The sequence below is a fragment of the Podarcis cretensis genome, assembly GCF_951804945.1.
Source record: "Podarcis cretensis genome assembly, chromosome: 3".
Classification (NCBI taxonomy): Eukaryota; Metazoa; Chordata; class Lepidosauria; order Squamata; family Lacertidae; genus Podarcis; species Podarcis cretensis.
The window spans coordinates 52,075,433-52,100,412 of record NC_137172.1 but is presented as its reverse complement, the minus strand read 5'-3'; the positions used below and the strand labels follow the sequence as shown (position 1 = coordinate 52,100,412).

The following is a 24,980-nucleotide window of genomic DNA, read 5'->3' as shown; positions in this document are numbered from 1 at the left end:
CAGGTAGGGAGTTCAAGAGTGCAAGTTCTGCCACACCAAAACATAAACTTCTTACAATTGTAGGATGAGTATTATGTGGCAATTGTCGCAGTGCCAGTTTGCAATTCAAAGAGGTAGAGTGGGTACCTATGGATAAGGCGACACTGCAAGTAAACCAGGACCCCCAACAGTCCCAGGTCAATAGTAAAACTTTGAAATTGGCTCAGTAACAACTCAGCAACCAGTGCACAGCAAATTTTGAGCAGAGATCTCTCACTCCTGCCAGTAACCATGCTGTAGCATTCTGCAGTAACAGTTGCCAGGCCAAGCACAAAGGATGTTCCACAGAATACATAGCATTAATCCAATACAGAAGTCAGTGTTGCCTGAACTATGGTGGTCAAGCTCTTCCAACGGTTGCAGATGTCACACCAGGCATGGCTCTTAAAAGGCGATTCTAGCGACTGGGGCTACTTGGGCCTGCACCTGCAAAGCTAGATCCAGAATTACACTCCCCCCACCCAACTGCATATGAGCTATCAGGGGGAGTGCAACTCTGTCCAGAGTTTAGCTCCTGACACAGGAAAGGAAATTGCCCGATTTCCTGGACACAGGAACCATTCACCCACAGTGCCTCCATCTTTTCAGGATTCCAGCTCAGCTCCCACTCACCTCATCCATTCTACTACTGTGTTCAGGCACTGGCCTAGGGCCCGCATGGCCTGCCCCAATTCAGAAGTTATGGAGAAACACAGCTGAAATGTCATCAGTGTACTAATAGCACCTTGCCCCAAAACGCCTAATGACCATTCCCAGTGGCTTCATATAGTCATTAAATAGCACTGGAGACCAAATACTGCCCTGATAAGGTAACCACCAGAGGATCAAAAAGCACTCTCCCAGTGCTATTATCTAAATTACTGTAGCACAGTGCCCCCAATTACCATCCCACAGAACCAGTCCAGGATACCATGATATGAAAAAAAGAAGAGCTGACAAGGTAACACATAATTTCTCAACACGAGTATTTTTTTTTTTAGTGACAACTTATGCACGAACTTTTGCCCCATGCATTTGAAAGTGCTGGATGTAATCACTGATATAGAGAAATGGATCCTGAATCCTGTTAAACTCATTTCAGTGCTAAAAATTAAGATCCACAGACGAAATCCCAGCGACTTTTTTTTTTGGGGGGGGGGGGTGGATGGAAAAAGTACGCTCATGGAATGTGAGATGATAAACTGCTGCAGGCCCAAGCCAACATTTCTATAAAAAGTACTGGCCATGTTTGTTTGAACACAGGCAGCTCCCAACATGGGGGTTGTGTTCCAAGGCACCACGCGCTTAACGTGAAATCGCGTACATCTGAAACATCATTGGAAAAGCCCGAAAACACCTTGTTCCGCCCTTGCCCCACCCCTTTTGGTGATGTTTTGGGGTCACTTCTGGGTTCAGCGTGATGCACGCATGTGTGCTTGCACACATATCAGACACATCTAAAATGGTCACTGCCTGTAGTAATTTCAAGCTTCAACATACTTGTTCTAGAGGCACTCTGCTGATGCCAGTGGCATTGCTTTGGAGTAAGGAAAGCTATACATTATTGCTTTTGCCATAGAGACCAGAAGCAGCTTGCTATTCGACCAGCTACCAACTATGTAGATTCACTTTCTCTGAAAGGAAGCAATCAGTATTGCACCTTCATTGTTGCCAACAATATTCAAACTGCAGAACTGCTTAATGGGGGAGGGGCTGGGGGGAATGTTTCATGCCTTTTCTGAAACATAAAGAAGAAGAAGAGAAGAAGAGTTTGGATTTGATATCCTGCTTTATCACTACCTGAAGGAGTCTCAAAGCGGCTAACATTCTCCTTTCCCTTCCTCCCCCACAACAAACACGCTGTGAGGTGAGTGGGGCTGAGAGACTTCAGGGAAGTGTGACTGGCCCAAGGTCACCCAGCAGCTGCAAGTGGAGGAGAGGGGACGCGAACCGGGTTCCCCAGATTATGAGTCTATTGCTCTTAACCACTATACCACACTGGCTCTCAGTGTGAAAGCTGTTCCATAAAATCCTAATAGAATTACCTACTAATTCAGAATTTTGCTTTAGTGAAAACACTTTCAAGTAGTTACAACTCCTCAATAAAGAAAATCTAAGCTTTATGAAGCTCCCTTTTAAAATATAAAAATGGTAATTTAGTTGCCCAAATGAAAGAATAGCTATTCCATAGAATGAATCTTCTCCATTTATATAGCTTTAGTACCAATACTGTCATTTGCACATGTTTCAAAGCAAGTAGGATTTCAAAAATTTCAAATGAAGTATTACAGCAAGTATCTTTGTGGGATAAAAAGATGGCTTTCTCTCTAAATAATGTAATATGTTTTGTTAAATCTCAATGGTATTTCAAAAAGTACTTTCACTTTCTTCCTGCTTCATTCATGCAGATGTGAAGGATAATATGTCAGTGTATCATTGCATATTTCCAAATCTTCCGTATGGTAGAAATGATCCTCAGGTGCAGGAGAGGGATCAGTCTTTGGCTCTGTACAGTTTCTCAGGGTAAACTCCTTGGTGATACAGAATTTCATCTGGCCGATTATCTGTATATGACCCTGGTAGGAAAATAAAGCAAAAATGGAGCTTCTGTTTTAAAAGTCCATGATAGACATTTCTAGAAAAAGAGAAATATTAAACACTAAAGAGAAATTTTAATGGTTAATCAGTTGTGTGGCATTTGGGTGCAATGAAGCCACAATCTTGATAAACCAAGTGCTAATTGCTGCATTTAATGAGATAAAGGTATACTACATTTTTTCATATTAAATAATATTGATTTTATAATGTAATTTTTTGTTATTAGACTAAAAAGTTATAGTGTCAAGATGACTAAAAGATAAGTAAACATAAACTAAAATGTATCATTTCAGATTCGGAAGGTTTCAAGTTCTGTGAATATTAATGTGGATCTTAACAAAATTTGAGGATGACATCCCCCCAACATATGTTGAGAAATTGTTTAACAGATTTTCATCAAGGAATAGTGTGGGCTGAAAGGTTAACATAATGGATACAATTCTGTAAGACATCTTTATTTTCAAAAGTTGGGGGCAATCCCCACTTCAAGATGTCAAATAATAAAAACAATCTTTCTAAAAGAGAAAGGTTGACAAAGATTAATAAACAGATACCTCTTCTGCAGGAAGACACTGAATCTTTGGTGTTACACCATAAGCATCTATAAGAGCATCTCTGATGGCTGCCAGCTAGGGATTAAAACATGAAAGAGTTGAAAGAGTTAAAATACCACTTCAACAAATATTTACACAAAAAACTTTATGGAAAATAAATATAAAGAATTATATTTAAATTTTGTTTTACGACGCAACAGTAACATTTAACAGTTTACTAAGACTATTATTACAGTGGTAGCTTGGTTCTCGAACGTAATCCATTCTGGGAGTCCATTTGACTCCCAAAACCGTTCGAAAGCCAAGGTGTGGCTTCCAATTGGCTGCAGGAGCTTCCTGCACTCAAGCAAAAGCTGCATTGGATGTTCAGCGTCTGAAAAAGGTTTGCAAACCGGAACACTTACTTCCGGGTTTGCAGCGCTTGGGAGCCGATTTGTTCAGGAGCCAGGCCATTCGAGTACTAAGGTACTACTCTGTATTTATTTATACTCTGCTTTTTCCCCAGAAAGGGGCTCTAGATAGCTTACAGATAAAATAGAGAAAGCTAAAACCATAGATCGATAATAATTTAAAAGGTACCAAACACAAACAGAATTAAAACAATACACCAAAAGACCTATTAAAAAACAACAACAAAACAATGGCATAGAACAATGCAAAACAATTTCTCCTCATACCTGGTAGCTGGTACTGCCTGGTGTTATCCCAACTTTCAAGAGATAACTGAAAAAGAGACATATTTCATCTAGCACTGAACAGGAAAAAATCACTACCTGCAACTGTGTTATAGTCGGCCAATATTCTCACTTTGTACTGAGTTAAGACACCCTAGCCTCAGTTTGGGTAGGATGATGATGAGACCCTAGAGGTGTGGCTAGCAACCCACATGAAACTTGTCCAGAGCACTTTAGATTCTATCTATACTTTACTTTTCCATGCACTTAATTTTCTCCTTATCTTCCCACCAGCTTCTTTGTTATTTTTGATAGCTGTTGGTATCCCTCAAAATATTGATCCCCAATATCTAAATGCATTGTGTTCCGTAGCTACTTGTTTGCCAGCGACCTACAGAACAGATGCTTTCAATAAGAATGAACTGGAGTAATTATGATTGTTTAAATACATTCTCTACTAACCCTGAACTTTACTGGCAACTCAAGTTCTGGCCCACATAAAGAAATAATTAACATTTAAAGTGATATAGACATATACTGTATCAATGGAAAGTCCTGGCTGTTGGAAAGCAGTGGCTTGCTAACATTTGTGGAGTGCTATCTATAGCAAATATAGCTGCTGATGAATGCCTGTATGCTGCAGAGGTCTCCAAAGAAATCCATTTCCCCACCTGTTAAGATCAATTCTTTTATAGAGCTCCAGAGCTTTACTAAAGTACTTTTCTTCAGAATTAAGGGATTCCAGCATAGCAGCACAAGTCCCATGTTTCTCCCATTCATGCTTCCTACATAAATAAAACAAAAGTGTTGGGTTACATCTTTAGATTTGGATGTATTCAGAGGTCTACAAAAAAATTCTATAGCAAAAATACTTAAAATTTCAGAAGAAAATTTCAAATGTGTAGCTGGTTGAACTTCCAACTCAAAGCACTCTTCCCCTTAAGCACTCTCATTCTTCATATCATTAAACATTTCAGAAGTCTCAATCACAATGTTCATTTCTATGAGTATACTCCCAATGTAGGAAGAGGGCAAGAGAGGCTGTTCTCCCCCCCCCCCCCGCCCCACTAAACCACAATCCCTAGATTCCCAACTTTCGTTTTTATAAAAAGTAATTGTCTAGCAACTGTAGAACCTGACATATGAGGCAAAACTTGCAGGCACCATCCTCATTTGTGGTATGAGAAACCACAAAACTTGCAGGCACCACTGGTGTTTTTCACTGATGAATGAAGCCAGAGCAATGAATCACATTTAGGATCTAGCCAATTAGACGAAGTCAAGTCATTGCCAGACTCTCGAGAAGAAAGTTCTTTATGCTTGTTTTCCCTGGTGAAGTGGTTGTTGACCTTTTTCTAGGATTGAAACAGTTGAGGTTTTTTTTAGGATTTTACTCCAGGAAATAAACTGCCACAGGGGCGGGCTGGATTAGGCCCCCAAAACAGAACTTTGACATGCCTGTCCTAACAGATGCCATTTCAGGAGAGAAAAATCCCCATTTCAGTTTGGGACAAAATGATACAAAAAGTTGCATTTTTGAAGTACAGAAAGGATATGTAAGCAGTAACAATCCTGTTTTATTTGGCCCTGGTTGCCCTTCTGCAACTCTCTCTCTTTCCCACCCAAACATGCATCTTCCTCTCAGGAATGTGGGATGTTCTTCATACTGGATAGTTGCAAAATATGTACATTTTCACAAACATATATCCTCAAATAGTAGTGCTGGTATATATATGTACAGTCTGTAGATTTACAATTTCTGAGACTATACATCATGGTGTCGGGGGGCTTGGGGGCTGGGGAAGAAAGAGCGTGTGTTGATAGGGATGGGTGATTAGGGTGAAATGGGGAGCTTTCCTTTCATGAAAACTTTGTGTTAATTTAACTTTGGATCCAAACAGATATCTGAAATGTGTTACCTATACCTTGCTCCTATTTCCCTCCTTATATTTATAGTTTAGTTTTTATATAACCCTTACAGCCCCCACCCAAATCAGCTCCCGGGTGTTGGGAGATCCTCCAAAGGCGATTGGGAGGCAATGCAGGAAGGGGAGAGGAAGGGGAAGTCTTGCTGCATAAGTGGAAGCCTGCTGGATATTTTCCCGTTGTGATTTTGGGTTCCAAATTATTCCCCATATTGAAGAGAAACTTGTATGCTTGAATACTCTTGAATCTTTTTCTGTATTAATGGAGTTCTTCAGGTGTTTGGTTCTGTATTTTGCAAGGAACCTGTTGCTACTCAGAAAGAGATAAACTAGTAGAATGCTTCAGTTCAAAGACATAGCATTTCTACTTCTGCTTCATATGAAATTGGAAACTATGGAAACCACAAACGCTGAAAGCTTCTGCATATAAGAAAAACTAGGGTTTTTTTTTTTCATTTGTCAGTTGACAAGAAAACCATCTTGTCCTTGTTCCTAGCAGATTTCCACTTGTCAAATATGAAGCACGATGTCACTAGCTTGACTGCATCACAGAAAAAGACAAAGGTTAATTGTTCAATATTCTCTTTCAGTGTGTGTTGTCAGCGCTAAAGCTTTGTACAGATTTTTCCTCCTTTCAAGGTTACAGAGGAGGTTAGAGAAAGAGGAGCACCTTAGAAAACAGATAGGACTTTGCACATTCAACATACAAATTCTATTTATTTATTTAGGGTAAGTTCCTGACATATCAATGGGACAGCTAGGGAACAGAGAAAAGCAGCACACATTACAGCAAGCTGCATTCTCTATTCTCCACTACCAGTTTTTGGACTTTTGCACTATGTTCACATTATATAGCTTTGGGCTCCAGTATGGAATTGTGCATGCAACCATCAAGAGTGTGATGCTGCAACTATGGCCCAACACTGCCATTAAGGGTGATGTGTGGCTGGCTCTAACCAACATCTCATAAAGTAAGACATATGGCATGACACACTATCACTGTGCGCACTACTCCTGGGCCCACTCCACTTTATTGGCTGCCGCTTGTACAGGGCAAAGAACACACTGAGCACGGGGATATTATATCACATATCATTTTTACTAGACAGTTCCATGGAGACATTGGTTGTGACGGCAATATGCTCCCCATAATGGCTAGTTTTGGCCTGTATTTCAGCCCAGTTTCAAACAGAGCAGAAAGCACCTTCAGTTGGAAGAAATGGGAATTATACCTCAACTGGGCTCTCCCAGTTTGTTTCGGGCCCCACACATCAAGGAGGCCACACGCTGGATTTGATCTTTGGCGCCGGTATAGATGTGATCATGTCTCCTTCGATGAAGGTGCCATGGTCTGATCACTACGCTCTGAAAGCCAGGATTGACGTTCCACCCCCACCCTGCTTAGGTAGCGAGCCGATTTGGGCTCGCCCGCAGAGGCTGATGGACCCTGATAGATTCCGTCAAGCCTTGCGGGACCTTGCTCCCCCTGGCGACTCATTGACTGAGCTTGTCGAGGGCTGGAATACCCAGCTCCTGGCAGCCATCGATGAGATCGCACCTAAGCACCCTCTGCGACCCCGCAGAAACCGGGCTCCCTGGTTTACCGAGGAGCTACGGAAAATGAAGCCGGACCTCAGACGGCTAGAGCGAGTATGGCGGGGTGCCCGTGACGGAGCCTCAAGAACATCTTATAGGGTTTTTATGAAAACCTATGAGATAGCAGTGAAGGCCGCTAAGAAGTCTTACTTCTCGGCCTCCATTGCATCCGCTAGCTCTCGCCCGGCGCAATTATTTAGTATAATTCGGTCTTTAACGTCCCTTGAAGGACAGCCAAATTTAAATAACAATCTGACACACAGCTGTGAGGTATTTGCGAGCTTTTTTGCGGAGAAGGTCCTGTTGCTCCGCCATGACCTCCCTGCCAATTTGGATACAATAAAGGAACTGGAGGCCCCTCGACTGTCCTCAGGTCCAGTATTGGACCACTTTGACCGGATATCTCCAGCCAATGTGGACAGACTCCTCCGACCTGGAAAGCCCACCACCTGTCCTCTTGACCCGTGCCCGTCATGGCTGATTAGAGCGTGTCCAGACGAGGTGCGGGCCCCCCTGGGGGATATCATCAATTTGTCCCTTGGCACCGGGATATTCCCAGGGGAACTGAAGGAGGCAGTGGTGCGTCCGCTCTTAAAGAAAACATCATTAGATCCCTTAGATCTATCCAATTACCGCCCGGTCTCGAATCTTCCATTCCTGGGTAAGGTGATTGAGAGAGCGGTTGCTGAACAGCTTGGTAGGTTTCTGGATGAAACATCTGCTCTGGATCCATTCCAGTCCGGCTTCCGCGCTGGTCATGGGACCGAGACGGCTCTGGTCGCCCTAACAGATGATCTCCGCAGGCAGCTGGATCGAGGCGGGTCGGGGCTGCTGATTCTTCTAGATCTGTCAGCAGTCTTCGACATGGTCGATCACGAACTCCTGGACCACCGCCTTGCCGACGTGGGGATCCAGGGCACAGTCCTTCAATGGCTGAGCTCGTTTCTCTCTGGTCGGGGACAGAGGGTGGCGCTTGGGGGGGAATTGTCATCGCTCCACTCCTTGGTGTGTGGAGTGCCTCAGGGTGCGATTCTCTCCCGGATGCTTTTTAACATCTTTATGCGCCCCCTCGCCCAGCTTGTCCGGAGTTTTGGGCTGGGTTGCCATCAGTATGCTGATGACACCCAACTCTATCTGTTGATGGATGGCCATCCTGACTCGGCCCCAGACACACTGGCAAGATGTCTGGAAGCTGTGGCTGGATGGTTACGTGGGAGCCGGTTGAAGTTAAATCCTTCGAAGACAGAGGTCCTCTGGCTGGGGCGGGACGATATGGGATTGAGGGGGCAACTCCCATCTCTTGCGGGGGTGCAATTAGTGCCAGCACCGTCCGTTAAGAGTTTGGGTGTAATCTTCGATACCTCCCTCTCTATGGAGGCGCAGATTACAGCTATAACAAAGGCGGCATTTTTTCATCTCCGCCAAGCTAAGCAGTTGGCCCCTTATCTCTCTCGCCCTGACCTAGCCACTGTGATCCATGCGACGGTCACCTCCAGACTGGATTATTGTAACTCGCTCTACGTGGGGCTGCCCTTGAGACTGACCCAGAAACTCCAGCGGGTGCAGAATGCCGCGGCGAGACTCCTTATGGGGTCTTCGCTGCGAGATCACATTCATCCGGTACTATACCAGCTGCACTGGCTCCCGGTGGAGTACAGGATCAGGTTTAAGGTGCTGGTTTTAACCTTTTAAAGCCCTATACGGCCTAGGACCCTCGTACCTATGGGACCGCCTCTCCTGGTATGCCCCACAGAGAAACCTACGATCTGCAAATAATAACATCCTCAAGGTCCCAGGCCTCAGAGAGGTTAGGCTGGCCTCAACTAGAGCCAGGGCCTTCTCGGCTGCGGCTCCAATCTGGTGGAACGCTCTGTCACAAGAGACTAGGGCCCTGCGGGACCTGACATCTTTCCGCAGGGCCTGCAAGACAGAGTTGTTCCACCAGGCCTTTGGTCAGGGCGCAGCCTGACTCCCTCCTCTGGCAACCTGCACAGAATTTTGTTTAATCGGGTGCCATTAATTTGATTTTAATTAATTTTTATATTGAAATATTTTTAGAATGTGTGATTATTTGATTGTTTGATTATTTGATTATTGTTAGCTGCCCTGAGCCCGGCTTCGGCTGGGGAGGGCGGGATATAAATAAAATTTATTATTATTATTTATAACCATGCTTGATGGACTGCTCTAAAGAATAAATGCTGTTTCTGCTATATCAGACTTAGATAAAGAAATAACTCTGCCCCCCAAATAATATAAGGTTGCAGAAATCTAAAATTCTGCCTGAGAATGTCAGTGGCTCTGGATTCAGCTGTGTGGCCTGGCCTTGGTGACTTTATTACTTTATTATTATGTATATTTGACATTGAATTACTACTTTTAGCAATATGGGATTGTTTTACTGATATGTTTTAAAATGTTATCTATTGTATGTTATTGTTGTTTTTCATGTGACCTGCTTTGGGAGGAATTTTATTCCTGAAAGGTGGTCTAAAATAAATAAATAGCACTGAGATCTGGTACATATATTCCTCTCACATAAAATTCCATATATCCTACAAACTTACAGAGGATTGGATCCAGACTTTGCCTTCTGCCAACAAAAGGACTCCCATCTGTCTACCCAAAGTTTCTGATCCAGTGCAATCCCACTGACAGAAAGGGGGGCATTTTTGTCAGTTCTTTCATTCTCCTGCAGAGGCCCATCTAGCAGTTGGGAAACACCCAAGAACAGCATGGGGTGTGTGGAGCAAGGGGTGAGGGGAAATGGGTGGCAATGGTCCACTTTTTCAGATACTGTTGCTCTCAGCAGAAGAAACTCTGGATCTAATGCAGAGATTTGTGTGGGTGAAAAGGGAAATAAAGCAAAGGCATTATAATTTCTAGAAGTTCTGTGCTAGATTTCACTTTCACCTAGTTCCTATGGACTATCCACTCTGGAAAAAGAACTGAAAATGAATAATTTTGTAACACTACCACTACCAAAAAGTTTAAAAGTGGTACAACTCACCAGAAAAAGGTATGGTTTGGATGAAGCACATCTGGCCAATATTTCTTCATGTCACCCATGAGATCCTATAAGTAAGTAAGTAAGCAAATAAGTAAGTAAGTAAGTAAGTAATGTAAGTAAAGGCTCTCATAAGCTAAAAAGCAGCACTGAGCTCCAAATAAAACATGCAGCTACACTGAGAACCTGACCCTATCCCTGGCTGTAAAGACTGTAGAGCAAACACAGGTATGGCAGCATCCCCATGTACACTTATGCCTGCAGACTGTAAATCATAAAGAGCAAACCCAGTATTTCAGCTCCTGGCTGCCATAGGACTATGCCAGTATTAAAAGCTATGGACTACTCAGCAAGTTTTTTAGATGGGACTCAGTGGACAGTTGCATTAAAAAACAAAACAAAAACCTTGTGTGGTCATCTCATGCATAAGCTTCTTCCACGCATGGCACAGAGCAACAATGTTGAATCTTCTATTTTTGTAGAATGTCACGTATCTACTCTTAATTTAATTTATAAATGCTGTATTTGGTATGAAGCTGTAAGTGGGCCAGGGGGAGGGGAGGAAGAGGGAGGGTGTTACGTGTGCTCTCTGTTCCTGTTTTTGAAAATAGAAAAAAAAAAAAAACAACAACAATAAATGAAAAAACAAACACTTTATCTATAAAATAAAATAAAATAAAATGTCTTGTGATCTACCACAAACCCTTGGAGTGGGATGGTACAGAAAGAGCTTTAGAATAAAATAGCATATCTACCTCTAATAGCAACTGATAGGCTATGAAAAATCTGGATGAGGCAACAGCAAAAAACAAAACCATACTAATAATCTACATTTTCATATAATTTATACCTGAATTTCAGATAAGTTAAAGTGCCAAGTTCTATTACAGTCTTCTGCTTTATCAGGCCTAAGAGAGAATAAACAGAACAAAATTTCAATGCCCCTAAACAGTGGTGGTGGATGAAACTGGTCTACATAATATTTCAATTTGAAATTACATTTGGAAAAAAATGAATCCCTTTTTTACAATATTATGCCTAAGACAAAGCTTTCACAGTATATCACTATAAAAACAAATAAGCTACACAAAAGCTTCCCTAGCAGTTTCAAACTGCTTTGAGATCCAATAGCATGTACCAGTAGAACTTGACCTGTCTATCAAGCATCTATCTATCTATCTCCTAAACAAATGATTTTTTCTTTGTTAAAAATAGGACAAACTTCAGTGATAATGAAATGTGCAGAAATGCATCAATTTCAAGGTGCTGATCCGTACTTGCATTTTCTCATAGAGGTGGAGGCCAATGGAAACAGGAATGAAGGTATTTTAAAAATATTGTGATTATGCATTTAAAGTTGTTGCCTTTCTTGAATATTTTAAGATAGGGTGGTTATTTATTCCAAATGAACAGAGATGGTATACTATTACTGTAATAGTCTTGTCAAATGTAAGACACTACCAGCTTGTAAACAGATGTAGTGTAAGTGGCCATTGCTGTACTTAATAGTTTGACATGCATAAAGTAGGTGTAAAATAGTAAGGGTTAGATGCCACTAAAACAGAGGTGGGGCATCTGTGGCCCTTCAGATGCTGTTGTGCAACAACTCCCATCATCCCTAACCATTGGCTGTGCAGACTGGAGCTTATTGGAGTTGGTGTCCAGCAATGTCTGGAGGGCCAAAGGTTCCCCAGCCTGGCACAAAAACCACCAAGGTTTGTGGTTGAGCATTCAGTGGCCTTGCAGCTAAGCATCAGTATGAGAACAGAAATCGTGCAGTGGCAGTGTGGTGGCAGCGGGAGGCCCCATTAGCTAAAGTGGTGCTTTGGGTTAAGAACAGTTTAAGGTTAAGAACCGACCTCCGGAACGAATTAAGTACTTAACCCGAGGTACCACTGTATATAGGTCATCTAGGCCAAACTCTTAATTAAATGTCATATAATGTAGCATTATTTTCAAAGTTAAAACCTTACCAGAGTCCATGGATTGTCCAGTACAATAGTGGATCTTCTTTGCAATCATGTTCATTCATCTGCAGAAAACAAGTCAACCAATTTATCAGGGAAAGCCAGTTTTTATGCTAAAACAAAAACACACATAGTTTTAAGCTAAATAGTTCCAATATTCAAACTTAGCTGAACCTGCCAATTGCTGTAGCTGTTAAAAGAACAGGAGCATTATTATTATTATTATTATTATTATTATTATTAATTAAATTACATTTATTAAATTTCTATGCTGCTGTAAAATTGGTTATCTACCACTAGCTTTTATGCTTTTATGATAGGGCTAAGTATACATTTGAATAAACGCACACCTTTATTAACAACAGCGTGTTAATAACATGGGTGCCGTGGCTGAACCTAACGGTCAGGGGTACCTTTACCTTTTATTAATAACTCACCTTACATACTGTCACTGGCCACTGATGCACAAGGTACAACATTTCCCACTTATGAGGATGCTCATCACTGAAACATAAAAATATATATTTTTAAGATGTTTGATGAACAGAAAGGCAGCAAGTAACAATAGAAATTTTGGGGAATCTTTTTTTGGATCTTTAGTATCAATTTTTACAGCTGTTAAAATGTGCTGTTCTACCAGCTTTGTAGGACGCGGGTGGCACTGTGGTCTAAACCACTGAGCCTCTTAGGCTTGCCGGTCAGAAGGTTGGCGAGTCAAACCCCCACGACGGGGTGAGCTCCCGCTGCTCGGTCCCAGCTCCTGCAAACCTAGCAGTTCGAAAGCATGCGAAAAAGTGAAAGTAAATAAATAGGTACCGCTCCGACGGGAAGGTAAATGGCGTTTCCGTGCACTGCTCTGGTTTCGCCAGAAGCGGCTTAAGTCATGCTGGCCACATGACCCGGAAAAACTGTCTGCAGACAAACGCTGGCTCCCTCGGCCTGTAAAGCGAGATGAGCGCCGCAACCCCAGAGTTGTCTGTGACTGAACTTAACTGTTAGGGGTCCTTTAACTTTACCTTTACCAGCTATGTACACAGCAACCTAATACTATAATGGGATTTTCTACTGCTTAGTATAAGATAACTTGAGCCATTTTCTATGGTCCTTTACTACAACAAGAATGTTAAGGCTGTGATAAAAATAAACCAAAAACTGCAAGCAAAGTCCAAGGTTTGTTCTGAAGCTTCTACAGCAACTGTTCAAACTGCTGAAGAAACACGTTTTTCATTTTAAAATGAAGCTTCCCTTGGCAACCTTATGAGCTGCAGTGGTGGAAACAACAAAGAAATCTCCAGTTGCAAACACAGTTCTCCATTGTATGCTTCAAAAGATTTGGTGAACCGTGGTTCAAAGCATTCATTTACCACATTTGTTTTGAGAAAAACCTGAGATAGTTCATCTTATGTGATGGATAGCAAATAAACATAGGCCAGCAAAAGTGAAATTAACTAGAAGAAAATGACTGCTATGGTTATTAAAAATAATTAAACTAAGAGTAATACAATATGATGGGAAACACTTTGTTTTTTGAGATTAGTTAGCTCACTTAGAGATCTGTTTAACAAAGACACACTCTAAGAGTAAAATGCGGGGCACACCTAACTGGAATAATTTATAGCGAGATGGACATACATCCCCTCCACCCCCAGACTTGGTAGGTCAGTTTGTAGACCACTTTCTGGATTTCTTTTCATGCAATGCTGGTTCTAAAACCAGAGGTGTGTAGAGAGAGGTGTGTAGAAAAGATAAAGTGTATCTTCATTGCTCTGTCCACTTTTGCCTCTGGCTGAAAAGAGGTTACCCACACCTGCAATAGTATTTGGCTGAAATAGGACACAGAGCACAGAGGTCATTAAAACTGCCTTTCTTCGCTGTACAAGATGTTCCAATACTTACGATTCCTCCAACTCATGTGTAGCAGTCCCACCAAAGATAGCAAGCCAAAAGCACCCAACAAACAAACAGTATGGAGTAATAGGATTCATGCTCCTTTTTGGTGACTCTATGATAGAAAAGAAAATATGTAAACACAAGACCGCAATCAGGCAACTGTTAGAAGTGAATGAGAAATCAAACTTTTGACCCTCCAGCTTTTGTTGGACTCCAGCTCCCATCTGCCCCAGTCAGCATGGTTAATGATGATGGGATTTGTAGTGCAGCAACATCTGGAGGGATACAGATTCTCAATCACAGTTTTAAAACACATTTATCCTGATTAACTGAACACAACACATTTAAAAAGGAATATATTCCTCTAAGAGTCACTTTGCTTTTCTCCATAAACACTGGCTGTTTGGACAGCAGACTGATATGAACACAGCACTCAGCAGAGACACACTATTTATAAGGAAAACTAATTCCACAAACAGGTGACATTACTATTAAGAACCTTTAAGAACTGTTTCAGTGTTTCCAGTGGTAAAGCAAGTATCTTATTGGATGTCATTCTTCCTTGCTAGGCTTCCTAATGTTTCCTGCGAGATTTCTTTTTCTCTCTGTTGAAGTAACATGGATCTTAACATGATTATACAGGGGCTTATTCCAATGTTACTGTAGGTAAAATATCCACATGCAGATGGATCCCAAGGAGTATCGCAGATCTCTGTTCCCCACTCCCTTTGCAGTGAGAAAGGTGTGCATAAATCTGAGACCAGATAAGGTGGTGGTGGTGGGGAGCTGGCAATGGATAAATATGAAAGGTGAAGGAACCTGCAGGAACTTGGCAAAATGACTGCGTGCATGAGAAGGGAGAAAAAACAGGACTTAATGAGACTGCATATAACAGGGCTCAAGAGAACAGAGTGAGCCTTATAAACAAACCAAGTGGTTTGGGCCTTCTATATTTTCTGGCTTTGCTAAAGCCATTAAGTGCATGCAAACATATTTGAGCACTACTCAAAACTTCCTTTAAATGTCTTCAAATAAAACCCCTGAGAATTAAATGGCGTTAAAAAGTAGGCAACGGATCACAAAAAGCCAAAACTCTCTCCATAAGTCAATTAAAGGGGAGTATTTGTATTTAAGCTGATTCTGTTCTGTTCATGCATCAACTTACCTGGCACAAAACCAACTCCAGTCAGATCAAGTCAAAACAGAATCATCTTCAAACACAATAAAATATATATGCATAAAGCAGAACTCTGATTCCTCTTCACTACCACTCACTTCTTGTGCTTTTCCTTGAACTTCATTTATTTCTCATCTTAGTTCCCTACCAGCTTGACTACCCTAGAATTAGAAGGGTCCCCCCCCCCATTCTGCTGTTTCTAAAACAATGCTCTATTATTTGCGTTAAAAACAACCTCTCTTAAAAATTATCATCTTAACCTGGGGACTACACTATAGACACTTTACCTTGAGACATTTACCCTGAGACTACAGTGCTGAAAGCAGCACACACTGAAAGCAGCATACACCAGCCAATGTCTAGGGGACCAAAGTCCATATAAGGCTGCTCATGGAAAGGGGGAGACAAACCTGGCCCCATTCATCGACCAGAAAATGAGCAGCTGAGGGAAGTTTGATTTCCTCTCCTTCAGGAAACAACCCTTGGTTTCAGCTGTTAGCTATCTTGGGGCTGAAGAAGCAAGGAGGAGGACATTTTGTTCCATTTATCAGCCAAAAAATGGGTGGCAGGAGACTAACTGCTATTCAAGAAAGAACAAGAGCAAGGGAAGATTTATCTGGTCCTCATTCAGTACAAATGCCTTCTTTTAGCTCACCATTTTGTTCTAGTCTTAAATAAGCAAACTTCCTTCTCTACTTATCCCCACCAATTTTCTTTCTTTCTGTGTGTCTCTTCATAAGCATAAAGACAGTGACTTCTCTTTTTTTTCTTATTGATGCAAGCTGTTTGTTTGGGGAGACAGTAGTTGTCTAAAAGTGTGGGATAAAACAACAAACACCTCCCAAACAGGTCAATGAGGTCTGAGCATACTTAGTGGCCACAAAATGCTAGCTAACTGTTGAGAAGGGGACAAGAGGAGGGAATGACAGATGGCTGGCACTAGCCTCAAGACAAAGAAGCACCACTTCCGCAGCTATAAACAGCACAAGACTCTAGTCACAGGAACAGGTCTACAGGCTGAAGCAGGGGGACACAAATGTTGGCTGGCCTTGCCAGACAAGCCAAAAACTGTCACTGACAAGACTCTGCTCCTCATCCTCAGTGGAAGCAAATGCAGAGAATCATAGAACCGTAAAGGTGGAATGTACCCAAGGGTCATCTAGTCCAACCCCCCGCAATGCAGGAATCTCAACTAGATCATACAGAAGATGTTTATTCAGAAATGAATTCTGTTGTGTACAATGGGATTCATCCTCAAGTAAGCAGCCTCAGCTCCTGACCTTGTGAGGCCCTGTTCTGCTCTCCAACTCCAACTTTTTGAGAAAAGGTTTTTTTTTCATGATGGCCCACTGAGCCATTTGAGCATTTTGGCTGCCCAATGCAAGAAGAAGAAGAAGAGTTTGGATTTGATATCCCGTTTTATCACTACCCGAAGGAGTCTCAAAGCGGCTAACATTCTCCTTTCCCTTCCTCCCCCACAACAAACACTCTGTGAGGTGTGTGAGGCTGAGAGACATCAAAGAAGTGTGACTAGCCCAAGGTCACCCAGCAGCTGCAAGTGGAGGAGCGGGGAAGCGAACCTGGTTCACCAGATTACGAGTTGAGATTATCACTCTTAACCACTACACCACACTGGAAGAACAGCCTGTCCCAACCTTCCCCAACAGAACCAAAGGAAAAGTCTAGGGCTCATTTTGGCTCTGCACAGCCAAAAGATTCTGAGCACCTTGGCTACCTACTGTAGAGAAGGACTCTTTCCCATTATTTTTGAGCCCTTCAAAGCTTAACACAACTGCAGGGAAGATCCCCTCGCATCACCCTCATTAAAGGGTACAGGAAATACCTGTCATAGGATAGGAAGGATGAGTGTGGCATCAAGCCACATGATACAGTAATGTGGACATTTCAGTAATCTGAAACTAATCCAGACTAAGACCACTCAGTGGTTAGACAAGAGGCTGCGTGGGGTGCCTAGGGACAATATCTTGCCTTACAGAAGAAAGGTAGTAGTATATCAGTGCAAATACTGGAAGCCAGAAAACTGTCAAACCAAGCATCAAAACTAGGTGCTTGTAATCAATTAAAAAAGCAGCTTTGGAAAATGCATATTGTGAAATCTTTTGAGAACAAAGAGGCCACAAATCTAAAAATAATTCCTCCAAACTTTACTTCTACCTAGAATTTCCACCATGCAACTCACTATAAAATAATTCAAAACCTCTTTCCCTTTTGACATGCGCAGCCAATACACTTTGCTACAGAACAGCTCCGACCCGAGGCAGCCTCGCATAACTGAAGTGCCAAATAAACACATACAGCTGCTCCCTAACCCCCTTTGTTCGAAGTCATCCTTGCCGAGTTACATGCTACAATCTCCCAACCGCCCACAGGGTTCAAACGCCCTACGCCCGGAATGATTTCGAGGAGAAAAGCCCTAAGAAACCACAGCCTCCAACTGCCGCCTCTCGCTCAGCGTCTTCTTTATGGCTACGAGAAAATCCCGCTATGTTCACTGCGGCGTACTTGTACATAGGACTAGATACCAAATCGTGTAGGTACGAAGTTCCACTAGTTATTGGAAGTAAGTCCTATTAAACACAGTGTGACTTACTTCGAATCAACATATACCCGGCTCTACAGCTGCCGCTCTGAGCTGCATATTTGCTTAGAACTCGAAAGCAAACAAAACAAAACGCACCAGGGAGACTTAACTTCCAAGTTACAATCTTTCAAGAGATTACGATTTATAAAAAAATCAACTCACAAGTTTAACCGGTTGTTTTTGTACCTGCTTTGCAGGAGCTGAACTAGAAAGCTGGTGCAAGGGCGGCATCAGCTTTCACTTCCCTACAGGATCCAGCACTTCCGCTGGGCGACTAAATCCCGCCCACACACAGCCTCTCGCTGAGCCCCTCGTGGGTCGTTCGTGCCTAGTCAACGGAAAAGAGGCATTGCGTAAGTGCAGCGAGCGGACTGCTATGCCTCCACTTGTCTCCTGCATATAATAAAAAAGATTTTTCTTTTTCTGTTGCTGTTCGCTACAACTACTCAGATGGCTTTTCAGATCTCAGGGTCTCCACCCACCCCCACCCCCTTTAGAAAAAAGAGTGGCTCTGTTTAGGATCTTTCTTTCTTTCTTTTTTACAACTTCCTAGTTTTACAAAAGGTTACTGGAATTTGAAGGCTTTGGTTGCTTCGGTTTCTGTAAAAGCAGAAAGCTTACACATGCCAAACCTAAACATTTTTGTTCTGTTTTTTATTATGTATTTTGTCTTTTTCGCTGGTATTTTTATGCTGTGAACTGCCCTGAGATCTTCAGATGAAGGCTACAAATTACCAAGTACAAACAAACAGACCCATAAGCTAAAGACTCACATGGTGTGCTTATTTACAAGTCTTATGAAATTCAGTAGTGGTTATTCCTAAACAAGTACAGTGGTACCTCAGGTTAAGAACTTAATTCTGTAAGCATAAAATTGCATACTTGTCTTTGGCTTCAAAAGTCAGCAGTTTTAAAGTACTGAACAGATTTTTGGTGCCACCTGCAGCATAATTCTAGAAACAACAAACACTAAAAATCATGCAATTTTCATGTGAAAAAAGGAATCACAATGAATATTAGGGTAGCTTTTCACACTAAGTACAATGCACATTTCTACAAGCTTGGCATCGGCATTAGTTTGGGGGCTTATTTCATCTCTGTAAGGCAGGGCCACTGTGCAATGATAAACACTCAACACAGTACTGTACATTACATCTCGGTTTACAGCAGACTGGTTTAGAATTCCAGCAAAAACTGGCCCTAGAAGTATTGCTCAGCATAGGTTAAAATCCCCAAGGTGATTGTGTACCCTTCTTGTTGCTTTCAGCAAAACAAAATTTAAAAGGGGTGAAGGATTTTTAAAAGGTAAGCTGATTCTGATGTTACTTACACCCAGGTATCACTAAAGTGTTTTGAGCTGACGAGTAACATCCACTCTGAGTGAGATTCCCCCACCCCACCCCGCATCATAGTTACATTAGATGTTTCCTTGCTCTAATGAAATCTTAAAGCTGCAATCATATACACACTTACCTGGGAGTAAATCTCACTGAACATAGTGAGTCTAGCTTCTTAGTAAACAGGCATAAGATTGTGGCATAAAATAAACATTTCTAGCCCTTTCCAATTTTGTTAGCATCTACCATTTTACAATTCCACCCTTCCTTATTTGGACTGTCATCTGATTTAACCATAATTAGTACAATAGGTGCATGCAGGAACCTGCAAAGCAGCCCAATCCTGTGCATGTTACTCACAGATAAAGTGTTCATAGACAGGTGCAGCCTAAATAATTTCTGAAGATACCTTCAGCTCTTGATCCTATTACAGTTATCACATACATATTTTCAGGACACAGCCCTTAAGACACCTAACTAGAACTTACGGGTGTGTTCACAATTCCATCTTAGAGACAATGTTGCTCCCCCCATCACATCGCTTTGCCCCTAGCTGTTGACATTAACAGTTTAAGTGTCAGATTCATTTCTGTTTGTGTACACACCAGTGGACATTTATAGGCAGGGATGTATTTACGCATGCAAACGTGTTCACAACTTAGCTGGAGATGAATTACCTTAAAGGTTTCATTGGTGTACAGATGGATTGAACAACAGCACAGTACTGTACATCAAACAGTAAGTAATATTTCAAAACAAAGTGTGTTTTAGACAACATGTAAGAACAGATTAAACACCCAGCACTGCACACACAAGTGCACAGTAAACAGTAGTGTGAACGCAGCCTTTGACTTTAGTCGTATACTATGAGGAGGCATAACATTGGGTACAACCAATAGAGCTTGAGTTTAAGTAGTTTTAGGATTGGAGCATAAGTAAATGCTTCATGAATTACAGTACATTTAAGGATAGCAGTCATTTAACAAAAAAATAGTGCCTAGTGGTTCAAAATACTTTCTTCCAAATCCATGTACATTGAATTGGATTGCAGGTATTCGTTGTTTTGGAGTTTGGTATTTTTGCAGTTCTGTTTATGCAGGCCCTCTCTCCTCTAGTTATATTCTGCGATAATGAACCTTCATTGGACAATAGTCCGCAAAGAGCCGTGTGGCAAATGAACTCTATCATATCTATGCCTTATGAAAGTGCAGTGCATATTCTACCATTTTGCACGCCAGCCGGAGAGAAAAAAACGTACCAACAAAACCCCGCTCTATGTATTTCCATTCAGGATTGAGCCTGAGCCTGCAATCCTAACCTCCATTTACCTACCTGGGAGTAAGCCCCATTGAATTCAACAGGACTTACTTCTGAGTAGGCACGGTTAGGATTGCGCCGGGAGCCTCGTTCAGCGGCAGCAAAAACCGCAGAGCCCCATCTAGCGAAACATCGCCTCCTTCTAAACCTCCCGCCTCTTGCGCTCCCCAGCCAATCGCGGAGCCGGATCGTGAGCAGCCGGTTTGTACCCGCACATTCGACGCGCGCGGAAGCGCGGCTCGCTGGGCAGCCTCCTCCAAAGTGGGCGGCGACTGCGGTCAGGAAGTCATTGGCCCACTGCGCTCCGCCTCTTTCCCGGCAAATATCCCCCTTTGCCCCAGAGCCACGAATCTGCGGGGGCTCGTCTCGTCACTAGCTCAGTTTAGGCGGTTGTCAGGGAGAAGCAAGATGGCGACGGCGACGGAGGAAGACACGGAGCTGAGGGATCTCCTCGTGCAGACGCTGGAGACGAGCGGGGTGCTGAATAAAATCAAGGTGAGGAGCTGGCGGGGAGCGGGACGGAGGCTTTATGGGATGGAGGGGAGCGCCTCAGAAGTGCGTCGGCGTATGCCCGCCTGACGCCGGGAGAGGCGTGCTGTGCGTGGAGGTGCTGGTGGCGCGGCCCTCGCGAGAGAGCGGGTCGACACCAACGGCGCTAACGGACTCCCAACTGTCATTCCCGCCCTCTGGACAATGCCGCCTAGGCATAAGTGTCGCGCGCTGCCTTTTGCTTCGTGGCGCATGCGTGGAACTCCTCCTGAAGCAACAAGAGGCTTGGTTGGTGGTCAGGAGAACATAACGGAGAGACTTCCTGCCCCGGAACAAAGGCCTGTCCCGCAGTGGCCAGCCAGGTGCTCCTGAGAAGTCCATAAAGCAGGACGTGGGAACTTTCTTTCCTGCTGTTGCTCCCCAGCATCTGGTATCCAGAGGCATACTAATTACTGATTTCTCGGTTGATAGCCTTATGCTCCAGTCCTCTTTTCAACCCATTTAAGTTGGTGACCATTCCTACGTTTGGTGGAAGCAAGTTCCACAGTTTAGCAGTGCTGTGTGAAAAAGTCCTGACACCATTAAACTTTATTGGGCGATCTGAGTTCTAGTATTATGAGAAAGGGAGAGGATGTATTTTCGTGCTTTTTCCGCAGCATGTGTAATTTTATAAACATTTCGTTCTCCCCGTTCTCACCTTTTGCTAAAAAGATTAGGTGACCAGAACTACACAAAGTATTCAGAGTGTGAACATAACCTAAACTTTTAACAAGGCATTACAATATTGGCAGTTTTAGTCAATATTGGATGCAGGGCTACTGTTCCAGTCTCCTCTTTACCAGGCTAAACATGTCCAGCTCCCTCAATCATTCCACATAAGGCTTGGTTTCCAGACCTTTGATCATCGTGGTTGCCCTTCTCTGCACACACATTCCAGCTTGTCAATATCCTTCTTAAATTGTGCCAGTTCTCTCAAATTGGGGAGTTCCTTTTGGAGCTCCTCCCAATCCCTCTTTGGTTTTGCTACCCTATCTCTAGATAAGTTATGAACACCACAGTGTGCACTTTTCTAAACTTGCACTGTAGGTTTTAAAATGACGAAAAACTGACTCTTTAAATTAATCTGAGGTCAACACCTACACTTCATAAGCTGCACTTAAAGCTCAAGCTGAGCATACACTGACCCTGAAATGAAGGCTGAAGCCATACTTCTGTTTGTTGATTGACTTTTTCACTTTAGCTTGGTCTGTGTTTTCGTTCTTTACAGTGTAGAAGTGGGATCACTGATATTTAATACATAGTTGTTAGAATGTTTACTGTCAGACAGGCAGCATAGACAGTTACATGACATATATTAGCTAGAATGTATAGCATTTCCCCAAGACACAGGATATATGCTTTCCAATGGCCTTTTGGCATTGTTATTTGGAGTTTAACCACTTCTCTCATTCTTTGGGATTACACACACATTACCCTCCAAGAAAAGGGTTTATAGATCTTTGTTCTACAATGATAAGTTAGCACAGTCATTACTTGGGTTCATTTTTCAGAAGTGGATGCAATGTGTGGCAGAGTCTCACCTTGCAGCATGAGACAGTTCACTGATTCTTAAACAGTTGGGTAATTTGCTGTGTAGAGAGGGTAGGCATGAAGTGAATGTCCCTAGATGGAGTAGGAGAGAAGGGGTGTAGGATTTGAATTATGGATGAGAATGTGTCAGTAGAGAATGAAGACCCCCAACAGATGGAGCCTGAAGAAAGGAAACCAATCCCATGTGGGTTAAAAAACTTTACTTTTTGCAAATTATTTTTATTGATCGTCTAAATTTCAACCCAATCTTCACAAATTATACCAAATCAATACAATTTTGATTAAATGACTTCCCACTTGCCTTTGTTGATGTGACCTTAGCTTCTAATATTACTGTGTTAAGTATTTTACATTATCTCCAGTTACAATCCATTACCCAAAATTATCCATTGTCAGCTGTATTTTTAGCCATTTCCAGTTGTGTTTAAACATTATTTAAAGCGGACTTCCGGGTTAGCGCGATCCGAGTAATGGCGGATTCCCTCCGAGCTCCGGAGGGAATCGGCTCCATTGCAAACGGGTCTCACCGCGACGGCGACGCGGGGACCCTTAGAAACCGCAGGCGCGAAAGCCTGCGGACCTGGCGACTCGGCGGGCACCTAAAGCGCCCCCCCGACCCACGAAGAGCCTTTTTAAAGGCTGCGGAGAGGGTACGGGGAGTGGCGTGGTGCTGTGAGTAGACCGCTACTGCAGTGGAGCGAAGCCGCGAGCCATGGCCGGAGACCGCTGACTTTCTTCCCTGAAATTTGGACTCTAATTAATCCGTGAGTAGATTGGAATTTGGACTCTAAAAAGCTTATCCTTGAATTCGGCACGATCGGGGGATGTGCTAAAGGGAAGTCCGCACCCCCCTTGCCTACAGAAAATTTAAAGCAAAGATCGGAGAACTAAGGTGGAGAGTTCTTTCCTTGGTGTTCTGTAAAAGATAAGATTTGCATGAATTTGGCAGAAGAAGATGTGTGCTGGAGAGTAAGAGTGATTTTTTAGAAGTTTTTGTTTGAACCCCCCCAGACCTGGGGGTGTCCTTTTATGTGAGCTGAATAAGGAACGAGGAGTTTGACAGCTGTCAAAGGAGCTGTCAAACGGGCAGCGAAAGTGAAAAACTCTATTATTTAACACTTTTTGGACTTAATTTGTTACATTCAAACTAAAGTGGTTGGAAACAAAGTAGGGAAATAACAAAGTAAAGGACTATTGGAAAAGATTACTAAGTAACTAGAATCCCCTTAGGGGAAACATTGAAACATTGCAATGGCTGCAGATGGAAAACTACAGGCAGAGCTAGAAAGAATGTTTTTTCTTGTGGGAAAACTGGAGGAGCAGACTATGGTCATGAGTAAACAACTCATAACCTTGAACTCTAAAATAAATGACTCTGCTGAAGGTACAATGGATCTGACTGGGGAAAAATCTGCGGCTGAATCAGAAGAGATAACTTTGGAACAGGGGGAGAGCGAGCAAGGGCTAGTACAGATGGAGACTACCAACCACAAGCCTTCATTGTTAGAATACAAAGAAGAAGACCCTTGGATTACAAATCTGCGAAAGATGCGAAAGAGGAGGGAGGAAGCCCCTGGAACATCTGGAACACTTGATTTTAAAAGATATAAGAAATATGACCGGGGCTTCCTATTTGAGTATGGACTGATTGATCTTCTGCAGCAGCTGGTGTCAAGTACTTTGGATGGAAGAAATTTTGATGAGACTGAGCTGAAATTTCCCCGAAACCTGAGGACCAATGAGGAGGGTTACCAACAAGATCGGCAAAGAGAGACTGATAAGGACTTAAAGGCCTCAGATGTGAGGAACCCAGGTTAAAAACTGTTGTTATGGATGGGGGGACATTTGGAAGGGACAGAAACCGGGGCTGGGGGGGGGGGAAAGAGAACTTGTTTTTAAATCTTTATGACTTTTGTGTTTGACTATTATGACCTATTTTTAAGATTAAAGGGAAATTCGTGGAAGGAACTCGAGACGACCTTAGAAAAGGTTTTAATGTTTTATAAGAAAATTGGATAAGTAAAATCTGGCCAAGTAAATGGTCTTTTTTTTAAAAAAACACACATATATATATAGATATAGTAATAATATGTAATGGATGAGAGATTTGAATTTGCTGAGTTAATGTAATTGAACTAGGATGTATGAAGGGGGGGTGGGGGGAGGTCAAGAACTGGGGTTAGGAAAGTAAGGCTATGAAATTTTATACGTGTTGTCTTTGTCTTTGTGTGTGTATGTT

General features: G+C 42.6%; 2 protein-coding genes and 1 long non-coding RNA gene across 9 annotated transcripts in view; 2 read left to right on the top strand and 1 right to left on the bottom strand.

Annotated features, from left to right (window-relative positions):
- Window positions 1–1,173: 1,173 nt before the first annotated feature.
- RNASET2 (ribonuclease T2) lies at window positions 1,174–21,004 on the bottom strand. 5 transcript variants are annotated; one of them, XM_079971383.1, is made up of 10 exons: window positions 20,872–21,004; window positions 14,236–14,341; window positions 12,777–12,843; window positions 12,346–12,404; window positions 11,223–11,280; window positions 10,376–10,440; window positions 4,516–4,629; window positions 3,848–3,893; window positions 3,171–3,245; window positions 1,174–2,594 (listed from the first exon to the last, which is right to left on the bottom strand). In XM_079971383.1, the coding sequence occupies exons 2-10, from the start codon at window positions 14,322–14,324 to the stop codon at window positions 2,415–2,417; spliced, it is 753 nt and encodes a 250-aa protein (XP_079827509.1). In that variant the 5' UTR covers window positions 14,325–14,341; window positions 20,872–21,004; the 3' UTR covers window positions 1,174–2,414. The 5 variants fall into 5 exon arrangements, with proteins under 5 accessions (XP_079827509.1, XP_079827511.1, XP_079827508.1 ...); XM_079971385.1 differs by lacking the exon at window positions 20,872–21,004 and adding an exon at window positions 18,891–18,975; XM_079971382.1 differs by lacking the exon at window positions 20,872–21,004 and adding an exon at window positions 18,171–18,325.
- LOC307213471 lies at window positions 14,348–15,689 on the top strand. Its single transcript, XR_013837517.1, has 2 exons — window positions 14,348–15,038; window positions 15,091–15,689. It is a non-coding gene; the product is annotated as an uncharacterized lncRNA (long non-coding RNA).
- CEP43 (centrosomal protein 43) overlaps window positions 18,908–24,980 on the top strand; it is a 26,327-nt gene continuing 20,254 nt past the window's right edge. The window contains exons 1-2 of one of the 3 annotated variants that reach the window (XM_079971367.1): window positions 18,908–18,997; window positions 20,872–21,157. In XM_079971367.1, coding sequence (XP_079827493.1) covers window positions 18,987–18,997; window positions 20,872–21,157 — 297 coding nt within the window. In that variant the 5' untranslated portion in view covers window positions 18,908–18,986. Of the gene's footprint in view, window positions 18,998–20,871; window positions 21,158–24,980 lie in introns of those variants that run through there. The other 2 variants (XM_079971368.1, XM_079971369.1) reach the window with 2 other exon arrangements.